A 14,876-nucleotide genomic window follows, 5' to 3' on the forward strand; every position below is an offset into this window, starting at 1 on the left:
CTTCCTTAATATACCAAAGAAACTCGTGACTACAACATGAAGCCGTTTAGCCAAATATGCGACCAAAAACGTTATTTTATCATCCATCCTTGATTTTTATGTACAGTGTTTGTTTGTTTTTTTTTTTAAATTGTATGCTGAGATAATTCCCACTAGGTGAGATTTCAGTGCTAGCAGTGCTAGCCACAGAAGCAAAAGCTAGCTTTTGTTTTGCCTTTGGAGTCCACCCTCCCAGTTTCTCGAGCGCTTCTTCTTCAAAGTCACAGGTGAGCTGGAACCGACCCCAGCTGACTTTTGCTGAGAGAAGTGAAGTCTAATCGATCGCCGGGCACATCCATTCATCGATTTTTGAAATGTTTTTAAGAAGGTATTTTTCTCATTAAGGTCGGAGGAGAAGCGGAAACTCTCCCGGCTGACTTTTGGCAAGAGAAGGGTCGGTACGCCCTGGACTGGTCACTAGCCAAAATGCAGGGTACATATACAGTGCCACCAAAAGTATTCACACTCCTTCACATTTCGCTGTGACAGACCTTTTGTAAAACAAAACAAACTACGTAAAATCTCACACTGACAAAGTCAAAACATATTTTGTACACACATATGAAAAAAATGGAATGTAGTATACACCATCTGCCAATGACAACTCAAACTTAAGCTCAGGTGCATCCGATTCCCACGTAGCAGCCTTGAGATGCTTCTACATCTTGAATGGAGTCCACCGACGGTAAATTCAGTTGATCGTACATCATTTTTTGCTCATACATACTATGTATCTCATACTTGGTAGTGCACATCAGAGCAGAAACCTAACAGTGAAGTCTAAGGAACGGACCTTTCCGACTGGCGATCTTGAGCTCCGCCCCCCGTTAGCTACATTTGCCATGTCCCACAAGCTTCCAAAATGGCGACCGAGCAGAACAGGTTTGAAGTCGATTCTCTATCGCGTATTCCAGATAATATTGCGGTATGTTTTTTTTTTTGCCAAATCAGTCAGATTTGCCCAAGAGAGTTCTACAGAGAGGTCTCAACTATTTCACGCAAGGATATGTAAACGGAATTAAGATTTTGGACGGAGCAGGACGCAATGTCAGAGTTATAGCAAAATGGTCTCAAATACTTCATATTGAAATCCAACAGGATAAAATAGTGGAATTCGTACTGCGCATGTAAAGCAGGGTGAGTACTTTTTACTTGGAAAGATAACGACTAATATCATTGTAGTCTTTAGAAGCGAGTTAGGTTCGATTGTCTACATTTAAACAATGGTGATGAACTCAGTCAGTACCGTAGTCAGCAGATGAAAAAGTTTGACTTGGCTCGTAATGGAAGCCAGTGCTCTGTCTTAAAAGTCTGATGTAATACAAATAGGAAAATAGACATTTCTCCCGTATGACATGGCGCATTTACATATCCCTAACCCGACTCTTCGACACGCTTCATTCAGCAGATCGGTGATACACTAACAAAGTGAAAGTTGTTCTCCTGCACTGATCATAATTCAATCAAACTCAGAGAAGATACTTCTCCCTCACTTACCTTCGAACGTACAGCCTTGTGTTTGTCGATATTGTCCACATTCAGTTGTACGTGCGCTCTTCGGCGAGACTTAATCCATCGCAGGCCCTTGGTCAACGGTGTTTTAGGCTTTGGAAAATGAATCTACCTAGCAGGATATCTTTCATCAGAATTGCAAGTTCCCCAAGTGCATCTGAGGACAATTTTCTTCATAACATGAAATTTCCAAGCGCACGCTACTAACCAGCATTGCTTGTGGGACAATAGGGCGAGAGGGGCGTGTCAAGACAATGCGGCTATCTGATTGGCTATTTTTGTACAAGTGTTTGACAGGTCGGAATGGTCCATCGCCGACCGCAGAGGACAAATTGCGTTGAGTCGTTGAGGAAGGATATAAAAGAATTTCTGCAGCATTGATAGTCCGGAAAAGCACGGTGGTCTCGATTATTCGGTAATGGGAGACGTTCGGAACCACCGGGACCCTTCCCGGATCCGGCCATCCGACCAAGCCGAGTAACTGGAGGAAATGGGCCTCGGCCTGAGACGACACCAAGAACCCCGAGATCATTAAGGTCCAGTGTTCCCTCGCGGGGGTTGAAGGGGCATGCAGAAGGTCAACGAATGCACTCCAAGGCGTACGGCAGCTCGTTTGATTTTCATTTTCAATACACACAATGCACAACTGTATGAAAATTATTTACTTTGTCATGATGGGATATTTTGTGTAGACATTTTTTTTCACCCCCTGTAACCTAGCAAAATTGGGTTGTGAATACTTCCTGGTGCTACTGTAGACAAGCATTCCCACTCAATATTCTCATGTTCCATTTTTTTAATGGAAGCTAACACACGACAATGACATTTACGATCAAAGTAAAGCATTTTGATCAATATGGCGATTCACGCGAGGCCATCCAAGACTTCCTATTTTGCCTCGGACGCGAGTCATGTGACCGTCTCATCTGGAGCAACAAGTTCTGCTATGCAACGGACGTGTCCTTCCTGCCTTCGCACACACACACACACGCAAACTACACACTTTAAAGTACAGTATATGCTGTATGTACCAATCAGTATTTTTGTAACATTTTTTTTTTGCATTGTTATTATTATATATTAGTTTGCATGTTTGTGCATATTTGTAATAAATTGTACATATAATTTACCGCCAACATCCTGTTCTGACTTTTGGCAAGGGAAGCGGGGCACACACGAGACCGGCGGGCCCGCGTACCGTAAAGCGGAACAACCCTTCGTACTCGCCTTCGTCAACGCAAGCTAACGTGCGCCTTTTTCGGATGGAAACCAGAGCCTGTCCAATAAAAGTATTAAAAAAAAAATAAAATCAATGAAATCCCACCAAATCGGACAAAAATGGATTCCTTTTTATTAAGAGGATGCCAAACGGGGTCCACGTGGTTTCACAACACACTTCGAAATGGATTTAATAAACATGAAAGCGCTACGACGACGACTGCGGTTGCAGTCAAAACGCTAAACTATTGAACATATGTACATGTGCATCCCAGGCATAAAAATAGACGGATGATCTGAACAGTGTACAAGGAAGGGGAAGCTCCCGAGCTCCACGCACGCACAGGCAAAATTTCCAATCATCAAAAGGGAATATGGCGGCCCTCTTGACATACGGAGTGAAAATCATATTTTGCTGTCCCGCCCCGCCACCGCTAGCCTGCTTCTTCTGCATCAAACAAACAAAACAAAAACAATTTTTTTTTAACCTAATAGGGCAAGTCATTTGTATATCAGGATTAAAAATAAATTAATGAAAGTTAAATGTGTGTAAAATAATACAAATTCATTCTAATTGTTGGTATTATTTCTGATGGCGTTATGAATACATTCAAAAACGTTTTATATGGCTCTGTGTAAAATTGGTTATGTCGCTAATATGATTCTATTTTATTATTTACAACAAATCAAGTAACCACTTATTCAATAAGATGAATGCAAGATGAATACGTCAAATTGTCAATTTTAGCAATGACATTTGAATCTAGTTTTATTATCTTGTATTAGCTTAGTTTTATTCAGGATATTCTTAGCTGGATGAGTTTTACTTCAGTTTTAAATATTTCGAGTACTGTACAAGCCAGTTTTACATTGTGGTATCTTCCTGCTAGTTGCGAGTATTTTTACACAACATTTTTACAATACTGTGTGAGTTTTCTTCTTGTATAACAAGTTTGACACTTGAGTAGTTTGACTTTATTTTAGTTTTCATTTTTGACTTCATTCTCGGGTTGAACCATTGCACCGTAATTCCCGGCCTACAGAGCGCACCTGGTTCTAAGCCTCACCCAGGACATTTGTAAAGGAAATACCGTTTGCTACATACGTAGGCCGCAGCCGTGTAAAAGCCGCAAGTGCCCACATTGAAACACGAGATATTTACAAAGAAAGACGGTACACAGAGAGTTTAACGCGAGCGCTTTGCTAATGCTAACGCTGCGCTAACAGGGCCAGTTAAAAAAAAAAAAAACATACCGGTAAAAATCACTGACACGCTCGCAGAGCGCTAACGTTAGGGGTTGGGGTTAATGTAACTTCTAACGTATAGGGCCGGACCGGTAAAAGTCACTTCCTCGGCACATATATTCCACCGGTTTGACTCTTACCTTTTCCCCCTTGTGGCCGTTAGAAAAAAATGCACAAATTAGCCGCATCGCCGCATAAATTTCGGCTATAGGCCGGAAATTACGGTACTCACATTGTGTCATTCAAAGAGTGAGTGGTTTTACTTTATTCTAATTTTATTTTTTAACTCGTATGACTTGTCAATCTCAGGGGGCATTGCTTTTATTTTTATGTTTAGGATTACTTACACAATCTGATTCTCAAAGTGTGCGACGCCAAAGACCCGCTGAATGAAATAAGCTCCAAATTGTGCAAAACGTCCCGGTGGCCAGTCCAGTGCATTTGTTCGGAAAAGTGCAGTTGGATTCAAATTTCACGTATGCCTTAAAACAATCGCATTTAGTCATTTATGACTTTTATGGACGCTATCTTATTCTAATACTGATCTTCAAGGTGAGACTTTGACAGCTAAGTCAAGTCAAACGTTTGACACGGACTGCAGTGCAGCGTTTGACTTGACTCAAGAATGTTCAAATGTTACCTAAAACATCGGCTGAATACTCGTCGACGGTTTTACGTGACTGTGATGAACGAATTCACGGGGTCAAAATAATCAAATTCAATTCGAAATTCAAGTCGGGAGAAGAAAGTTACGTCCGCCGTCGCCCCGGGAGCGTCACAGCGATGCGCGGAGGTGTCGGGGGCCGCACGTGTTTCACATCGGGAAGGGTTTTCTGTCCTCTTAAGTCGACGTCTCTTCGTGGCATCAAGAGAGGAACGGGAACGGTGGTCTGGGAGCGGGGCGCGGAGCCTGGGGACCATTTATCATTGGCTTGGCTTCAGTCGCCGAGAATATCAAGGGAGAAGTGACAGCTGGGCTCCACACATCTGCAGTCGAAAGGCGAAAAAAAAAAAAGTATGGCAGCTAAAAACAGGCTCGCTTGACTATCTAACGCTTCCAACGTTTGTATGGCGGCCACATGTCTTGCCCTGGTTATCTTTGCGAATGTGGAAGGAAAAAAAAAATTAAAATGAAAAAAAGAGCGATCCATTCGTACGCCGTCCGCGTGGGAGGATCACGAGGAGGCGACGGCGGCGGCGGCGGCGGCCCTCCTCCCGAAGACCCGCTCGTACTCGTTGAGGATGAGCTCCACCGCCTGGTTCTGGAAGACCATGTTCACCGCCATGTTGCCGTTGTCCACCTCGGGCCGCAGCAGCGTGGGCCCGAATACGATGCCGATGTTCTGGGTCGTCATACGGTTGGCGTCCGAGTGCTCCAAAACGCTGCGGCGCGTACACACACACAAAAAAAAAAACACACGCGCTAGAATTCAGTTTTGTTATCATTTTCATAAATTAATTCAAGATTTAAATGATTTGATTTTTTTTAGGCATTTAGAAAAAAATGCATAAACATTCATTGTCATTGACAATTTTTCATTGCTAAATTATCAAATAAAACACAAAAGAACTGTTGATGTTCTTTTTATTCCCATGTTTGCGTTACTGCCTTCAACGGATCACGTGCATTAAATCCAACCTAGTAAAATATGAACCAAATCACATTCTATTATTTTTGTATGATTTCATGATAAATCCACAAAATTTAAATGCCAATCCCAAAAACTTTTAAAAATTCGAGCATCTGAATCATTTAACACATTTTAAAGTCGAAGATTTCCTACTAAATTCCACGAACATTTTGTCTTTGAGGTGACTAAATAGTCAAATATGGACAAAATAAAAATTCTATTTTATACGATTTCCGTTTATATTCTGGTGTGTGGAAGTAAACGTGTGCCGCCAGGATTTGAATTAAAAATGCCACTGAAAATTTGATGTTGTAAAAATTCACATTGTTATTTCAAAGTGATCACATTTTCAATAATATTTAACTTTTCAATATTAACAAATTCGCCATATCAAAAAATTCAACCTTTAAAATTCAAACCCAATATTTTCAGTCTCCTAAGATTCAACTGGCTACAATTCGCTGTCTAAAATTCGCCATCTAAATTCAGTGTTAAGAAGTTATGTATGGAAGTTACTTCCATACACCGGACTGTAAACGGAAATCATACAAAACTGAATTTTTATTTTGTTCATATTTGACTATTTAGTCACCTCAAAAACAAGATGTTAGTAGAATTTAGTAGGAAATCTCGGAAAAAGTGATTCAGATGCTCGGATTTTGAAATGTTTTTGGGATTGGCATTTACATTTTGTGGATTTATTATGAAATCACACAAAGTGATAGGACGTGGTTTACTTCATAGTTTACTAGTTTAGTTTAGATTTAATGCACGTGGTTTGTTGAAGGCAGTAACGCAAACATGGGAATAAAAAGCACGTCGCTCAGAAACCTTTTGTTTATATGTGACGTCATGTGACAAAGAAAGCGTAACCGGATTGGCTGGGTGTTGGGTTCTGACCTGAAGTAACCCCGCCGTATTAACACTGAATTTAAACGGTGAATTTCAGACAGCGAATTGTATCCAGTTTTATTTATATATATTTTCATATTTAGTCACCTCAAAGACAAAATGTTAGTATAATTTAGTAGGAAATCTTGGAAAAAGTGTTGCACTATTTGGACGTGACTTTGAAATATGGTAAATTTTGTGGATTTATTATGAAATCATACATACTGACCTGAAGTAACCCCGCCTTATTAACACTGAATTTACACGGTGAATTTTAGACAGCGAATTGTAGCCAGTTGAATCTCAGAAGACTGAAAATATTGCGTTTGAATTTTAAAGGTTGAGTTTTTTTTACAGGGCAAATTAGTTAACATTGAAAACTGAAATTATTGAAAATGTGATCACTTTGTAATTATGTGAATTTTATAACATCACATTTTCAGTGGCAATTTTAATTCAAATCCTGGTGGCACATATTTATTTCGACCCTGGTGACTTTTTTTTTTTAATTGCGATCTTTCTATCGCTGCCTTTTACAGTTCACACACGTGTAAAAATAATCAAACCCAAACTAAAGCGTTCCGCTATTTGTATGATTTCTGACTAAATCCTCCCAAGGTGTTGTCTTTGGGTGTCATGTTCGTGCTACTAACTTTTACAACCCACGTCCACATAGGCGTGACCAAATCCCCACCCCAACAAAAAAAAAAGCCAAACCACAAGAAAACAGTATTTAAAAAAAAGTGCTTCCTTTTTTTTTTTTTTTTTTTTTTTTTACTGTATATGACTTCCTCCGAAGTTGCTATTAAATGTTCATGTGAGTGCCTTTTACAAGCCAGATGCCAAAATTGTCCAAACATTGCCAAAACCTGAAGGAAATAACGTTCCACTTTTTTGGATGATTTCCAAACGAAATTCAAGTGGCCGTGTTTGTGTCCGTGCGCAATTTACAAGCCAGATGTGGAAAACGTCTAAAAATAGTCAATCTGGCCATAATAGTGTTCATAACGTGGAGGACTTTTTATTTGTTACTGGTGAAGTGTTGCCATTGAGTGCTGCTGCAATTGTTTTGTAAGATCCTTGAACTCTGACTGCTCAAAATTGTCGACAATTAGAGAATTATGAAGAAAATTGTGACCAGCATTTTGCCTTTAACAAGCATGTGCCAAAATCATCTAAAAATGGTCAAATATGAAGAAAATAGTTCAAAATTTTTTGTGTGACTTTCTACTGAACTCACAACTGTCATCGCGACTGAGTACCGTAATTTTCGGCCGATAAGCTGCAATATTTTTCACACGCTTTCAACCCTGAGGTTTATGCAGTGGTACGGCTAATTTGTGCATTTTTTTCCAACAGCCACAAGGGGGCACTCGAGCGAAAAAAGTAAGAGTGAGACCGGTGGAATATATGTGCCGAGGAAGTGACTTTGACCGGTCCGGCTCCGTTACTGCCGTGTCTCTGTGATTTTTACCGGTATTTTTTCTTTAGAACCAGCCCTGTTAGCGCAGCGGTGCTAGCGTTAGCACAGGGGTCATCAACCTTCGAGAGAACTGATTGTACGAAGGGCTACATGACTTGTTTGCAGCAAACTTCAGTCATAGTTCACTGTACATACATAAAATATTTTCATTTTAATTTTTTGTATGATGTGACATTACAGGTATTTTCACAATTTAAATAACATAAGCAAGTCAGATTCTAAATTTAAAGCCGTGGTATTTTTAGAACATGCCTCGCGGGTGCTTTAAATTGTCCTCGCGGGATACCATGCACCCGCGGGCACCGCGTTGGTGACCCCTGCGTTAGCATCAGCGCGGTGGTGCTAGCGTTAGCACAGGGGTCATCAACCTTCGGGAGAACTGATTGTACGAAGGGCTACATGACTTGTTTGCAGCAAACTTCAGTCATAGTTCACTGTACATACATAAAATATTTTCATTTTAATTTTTTGTATGATGTGACATTACAGGTATTTTCACAATTTAAATAACATAAGCAAGTCAGATTCAAAATTTAAAGCCGTGGTATTTTTAGAACATGCCTCGCGGGCGCCTTAAATTGTCCTCGCGGGCTACCACGCTCCCCCGGGCACCGCGTTGGTGACCCCTGCGTTAGCATTAGCGCGGCGGCGCTAGCGTTAGCACTATTGTTAAACTCTGTGCACTTTGTAAATATCTCGTGTTTCAAATGTGGGTTTCAATGTGGGCACTGCTGCGCGTGTGTATGTACCAAATGGTAATTCCTTGACAGTGGTACCGGGTGAGGCTTGTAACCAGGTGCGCTCTGTCGGCCGGGAATTACGGTCTTTAACATTTTGTACTTTTTCCTCCTCCACATCTCGAATGCCATGTTTATGTTGTATGACTTCTACAAATGAGCTTTCGAAACTGTTGCCAAAAATAACCAAACGCGTACAAAGCCGTGTTCCACTTTTTTGTGGCGTGACTAAAAATAGTCAAATGCAGGCATAACAGCATGAGCACGTCGCTGTCATTTCTGGCTCAATACTGGCGACGTGTTGCCATTGGAGCGGCGTGTTCGTGCCTTATTTTTACAACCCAGATGTCCGCGCAAATGCGTCTAAATCCGTCTGCTTCCACCTAAGTTGGCGTCTTGTAGCGTGCGTGCCGGAGCGTGTGCGTGCTGGGGGGACTGAGGAATGGGTTGAGGCCACCGCACGAAGCATTCTTCTAAAAATGCCGTTCCCTCCGAGCCGCAGGAGCGGCCAGCAATTGCTCAAAACTTCCACATTAAACGGAGAGAGGAGGGATGAAGGGACGCCGAGGAGCAGAGGGAGGAGGGGAGCGAGGGAGGCGGCGGCGACGGCGGCTGAACGCCTTCCAGCAGACGAACCGCGAGGCTCCCGTGGGACCGGCGTGGAGGGGAGGCTGATAAAAGGACGGAGACCGCCCACCTACCACACCCCGGCACACAGGAGCGCCATCGACATTTTGGAAAGCGCGCCCCCCTGTGGCCACATTCCGGGCGAAGTCACGAGGGTTCGGCCGTTTATATCCGCTTTCGAGATGTGAACGAGCCGGGGCCTGCGGGACAACCTTTGGCGAGAGAAACGGGACCGATCCAGGACTGGGTTGCTGGTCGAGAAAAGGGTCACATATAGACAAAGTTGCATCCACGCTCACGTTGACGCCTTTGGGCAATCTGGAGCCTTCGATGAACCGAACGCAGGTCAACTGGCTGTGGGGCAAACATGCTAACCGCCAGTCGTCCGAGCTGCCTCCACAGGTTCATTTACGACACAAATGTGTATGTTTTTTTCCCAATCGACCATTTGGCTGCAAATTGTTCTATTATTTTGATGGAATTTTATGCAAGCAGATGAAAGTCTCTGTAGACTACGTAATAGCAAAGACATTTCATCTCATTTCGTCATAGTAATTCAATATTTTGATCTTTATGGGTTTATTTACTTTGTATTCGATTATCGATTATTATGTTTTTGGAATTTTCCTCTTACCAATTTGTGTGCGCGTTTTAGTGTGTACAAACTGACACATATTTTTTTTTACCCAATTTATTTACTGTATTTAGTGACTCATTTCAATCTCATATCCATGCGCATTTGCATAATTGAATCAATCTACTTGGGTATTTATTTTGATATTGTGTTACCAGATTTATATTATATATATATAAAATTTCAAACTAATATTTGGTGCATATATATATATTAAATGTAAAATTTCAAACTAATATTTGGTGTATATATATATATATTATATATATATAATTATTATATATATAATATTTGGTGTGTGTGTATATATATCTATATATATAAAATGAATGTAAAATTTCAAACAAATATTTGGTGTGTGTGTATATATATATATATATATATATATATATATATACATTTTTTTAAAATCTATACATATATTATTTATTTGCAAATACATTTGATGCTATTTTAACTATTGAGTTAGTTATTTTTCCTTCTTTGTACTGTATGAAGTAGAGTTCACAAATTTTAATAATTGTATTACAGTACATGTTTGAAAAATGGTACCGTTTATAAATGTTCATTTACCAAGATATTTTTGCCAATTTTTGAAATTGGCTGTATTCATTTCTACGCGTTTCCGCCGATTTTACGTTCTTTTACTTGTCGCATCCCAAATGTCATTTTTGACACCCGAGACCTGGAGAGCAAAACCACCAAACTGCAACAGAAGACGTGTTCGCTTTCAGTTTCGACACGTTCTTGACGCTCTCGCGCGCGCGCGCGCGGCGTTTGGCTTGTTACCGTTTGAGGTGGCGGCAGATGAACTGCAACGTGTCGCGGTTGGGCTGAGGCATGCCGCTCACGACGCTCGCCAGACGCTCCACTTTGTCCGCGTAGTCCGGCAGCTCTGCAATAACACAACAACAAATGGTCTTTTCGTGGTTAATTCTTGCCTCTCAATTGTATTGATCCTTTCATTATTGCAATTTATCTTGCTTGTGCAATAATCCTCAGTCTCCAAAAGCTTTATCTGTACAGGAAATGTTTGAAGCAACATTTTAATATTCTTCAGCTGTTTGCACCGATACTGTAAAATTGGCCACAAAATCAGTCCTTGTATAAAGAGATTTTTAAAGTTTTCCGTACTATAAGGCGCACCTTCGATGACTGGCCAATTTTAAAACTTTTTTTCATATACCGTCATTTCCGGCCTCTAAGCCGCGACTTTTTTCACACGCTTTCAACCCTGCGGTTTATGCGGTGATGCGGCTAATTTGTGCATTTTTTCTAACAGCCGCAAGAGGGCACTCGAGCGGAAAAGGTAACAGTGAGGCCGGTGGAATGTATGTGCCGAGGAAGTGACTTTTACCGGTCCGGGCCTGTTAGCGCTGCGCTAGCAAAGCAAAGCAAAGCAAATTTATTTGTATAGCACATTTCATACACGAGGAAACTCAATGTGCTTTACATGATTAAAGGCATTTGAAAACAAAGAGATAAAACATTTAAAATGGGATAAAAACAATAAAAATGACAGACAAAATATTTAAAAAAAAAAAGACAGAATACATACAAAATCGCATACAGTGCAAGTAATATGATCAAAAAGTGGATATATTCTAAAAAGCATGAGAAAAAAAAGAGGAGTTTTCAACCTGGATTTCAAACATTCCCACTTGGGGCTGACATCACCTCTGTCGGCAATTTTTTCCATTTGTGCGCAGCATAATAGCTAAATGCTGCTTCGCCGTATTTGCTTTGGACTCTGGGCTCCACTATTTGACCTGAGTCAGTCGATCTCAGAGCTCAGGAAGCATTTCTGTCATGTATTCAGGACCTAAAATCATTTAGTGATTTATAGACCTGTAGCAGAACTTTAAAATCTATTCTAAAGCTGAGTGGAAGCCAGTGCAAGGACTTTAGGATTGGAGTTATCTGCTCTGACCGCTTTGTTTTGGTCAGAACGCGAGCTGCAGGATTCTGAATGAGCTGCAGCTGTTTAAAATGGACTGGGGGTCCAGTCAGAAGACCATTACAATAGTCAAGTCTACTTGAGATAAAAGCATGGATAAGCTTTTCCTGGTCTGCTTGACACATGCAAGACTTCACTCGAGATACGTTCTTCAAATGGTCAAAGGCAGTTTTTGTGATTGATTTGATATGAGTGTTGAAAGTTGGTCAGGTAGCGTGTTACTGCCGTGTCTTAGTGATTTTTTTACTGGTATGTTTTTTTTAACCGGCCCTGTTAGCGCGGCACTAGCGTTAGCGTTACCGCGGTGCTAGCATTAGCGTTAAACTCTCCGTGTACTGTCTTTCTTTGTAAATATCTCGCGTTTCAATGTGGGCACTTGCGGCTTTTACACAGCTACGACGTATGTATGTACCAAATGGTATTTCCTCGGCAAATGTACTCGGTGAGGCTTATAACCAGGTGCGCTCTGTAGGCCGGGAATTACGGTATAAGGCGCACCGCATTATAGGGCGCACTGTCAGCTTTTGGGAAAATTAAAGGCTCTTAGTTGCGCCCTATAGTGCAGAAAATACGGTATCTTAAACATGTATAAATTTTGCATGCATTTGTAAAATCCTATTTTTTTTTGAGGAGTTTCATTTACGTGTTTTGCGCATACGTAGATTCCGGAAGTAGAGCAATTTTGAGTTTCAAAGTAAAAGGGATAACTGGAAGTAGTCAGTTTGCTGCAGTTCAATCACACGATTCTCTCGTTCCTGCAGCAGAAACTCAAAAAAGGTGACTGGACGATGTGAGGCGTCCACTTACTGACGGTGTCAACCACGTCGCTGAAGAAGCCGTACGGCACCAGCGGCTCGGGGAGCTCCCGGAAGAAGAGTTTCAAGGCTCCCGTGATGACGTGGATGTCCTCCCACTCGCTCCCGTCCAAGTTGAGCTTCTCCTCTGGGAGAAGGAGACAGGAGACAATGTCAGCGCAAGAGTCGGAAGGAAAACGGCGCCCGCCGACGAGGCCCAACGGTGACGCTTGTAGCTGCTGCAGCGGTGGCGGCGGCGCGGGGGGATAAAAGATGCCGGGAAGAGAAGGCATAAATTCACAGTCAAAATATTGCATACAGTACAGTACATACAATACTGTATGTTAGTTACTTTTACTTCCTCCACTAGGTGGCAACCTTGGCCCACAGCAAGTATAGCAGAGAGGCCTGAGGGACAAACCGCTCAGTGCTTAACAAATGGATTAGACCCAAAACCTGTCATTGAAAAACATCAAAAATCAACAAATTGATAATAATTTTAGAACACACTGAACATTTTACTATTTTGGACAGAAATTGTGAATTTCCAAGGGAAATTACTTTTTTTTTTATTTTATTTGTATTTAAATCCACAAAAGGCCCGAGCCGAGATTCAAACCTGTGACCGTGCTGCCCATTTCCAGCGCTGTCAATTTTTTGTCATTTTTAAAGTTTATATCAGGTAGTGGTCTCATACATTTGTTAATCAGAAAAAAAAAAAAAAATGCTGGCGCTGGTGCGTGTGTGTGAATGCACAAAAGAAGCGAGGCCTGCGCAAGACAAAAAAATTAAAACCATTTTTATTGTCCACTCGGGACTACCTTGCACCAACTCGGCTGGGAACATGTAACGGCCGTCGGTGGTCACCGCTCGCTCTGAAAGAACCACACAGTCACTCAGCACGCTTGCCACGTTATTTAGCGCATATTATTAAAAAAGCAAAAATAAAACATGAAATCATCACAATCTAAGATTTGTGTATTAAAGCACCTCATTCAATACATAATGATGAGTTCTTCTGGTTCTAGCCTGTGTGGCATTTTACCAGCCAATGAAACTTGTAAAACATGAGACGGAGAGCTATGTTGTCACCAAATAAGTGTATGTACATTAATGTGCACTGCATATAAAAAGTGTACACACCCCGTTCAAATGTCATGTTTTTGTGGCGTAAGACCAACATAAACCATTCCAAAACCCTTTCAACAGTTTACCGGTGGCTTATACCGGTGTGACGGTCTGAGCGCTCCGGGTGCTGAAAAGTCTCGCACATGCGCACTAATATACGCGCATTTATATTTTGTGAACCTCCGTCCAGTCTGAAACATCCCCATCCGTGCTTCAACATGTGCCGTTCGAGAACTTTTCGCCGAGCGTTCAAGTTCGCTATGGACTTCTCAGAAAGACGAACACAGCAAACGTACATATATGTGTATATCCTTTTTCAATCAACTTTTGTTTGAAGGTTAGGTTATAGGGTATGTAGAAGAAGGGGAACTATGAGACCGGGGGATTTCCCAGTACGCATTGGCCTACGTACCCAGAGTTCCCCCTGTTAGCAACGCATGCGCATTCATCACAAGGAGACTTTTCAGCACGGGGGAGCGCTCAGACCGTCACACCGGCACAACTCGAGTTTTTTTTCGGAGAGTAAAAATAAACAACTGAAATCGTTCGGTTGTGGAAGTATGCGCACCCTCTTTTAATTGAGGATGTGGTTACGTTTAGGATGAAACAATCCCATCCAAACTCATGTTAAATGGGATTCCGTGATAATCTGCCACCATTTAAAGTGCCTGATTGCCCCAAACGAAGTTCCAATCTTCTAAAAGGCTTCGACTGACATTTATTTATTTGCAAACTGGTTATAATTCCCTCAAACTTGTCCAAGGTCCCAATTCCGACTGAAGAAAAACAGAAACATCAACATTTTCCTTAATTTCTTGATGAAAAGTGTACATCTTCCCTTGGACTCGAATGCATCGTAATTATACCACCATATGTAAAACTTAATAATAATCATGTAATGTACTGTGCAAGGTCTAAAAGGTTATCCAGGTATGTACTCAAACGGAACTGTCAGAATCCGACGTAATTATAAATGATGA

General features: G+C 41.3%; 1 protein-coding gene across 6 annotated transcripts in view; it reads right to left on the bottom strand.

Moving 5' to 3' along the window:
• Positions 1-64: 64 nt before the first annotated feature.
• Positions 65-14,876, bottom strand: part of arhgap9 (Rho GTPase activating protein 9) — a 55,082-nt gene continuing 40,270 nt past the window's right edge. For 2 of the 6 annotated variants that reach the window (XM_061832427.1, XM_061832428.1), the window contains exons 18-21: positions 13,590-13,643; positions 12,782-12,916; positions 10,807-10,912; positions 5,190-5,397 (exon numbers count right to left, since the gene is read on the bottom strand). In XM_061832427.1, the coding sequence (XP_061688411.1) occupies positions 5,190-5,397; positions 10,807-10,912; positions 12,782-12,916; positions 13,590-13,643 (503 nt within the window). Of the gene's footprint in view, positions 5,398-10,806; positions 10,913-12,781; positions 12,917-13,589; positions 13,644-14,876 lie in introns of all 6 variants that reach the window. The other 4 variants (XM_061832430.1, XM_061832429.1, XM_061832433.1 and 1 more) reach the window with 4 other exon arrangements.

This window comes from Syngnathoides biaculeatus, chromosome 10, assembly GCF_019802595.1.
Source record: "Syngnathoides biaculeatus isolate LvHL_M chromosome 10, ASM1980259v1, whole genome shotgun sequence".
In the NCBI taxonomy this organism is placed as follows: Eukaryota; Metazoa; Chordata; class Actinopteri; order Syngnathiformes; family Syngnathidae; genus Syngnathoides; species Syngnathoides biaculeatus.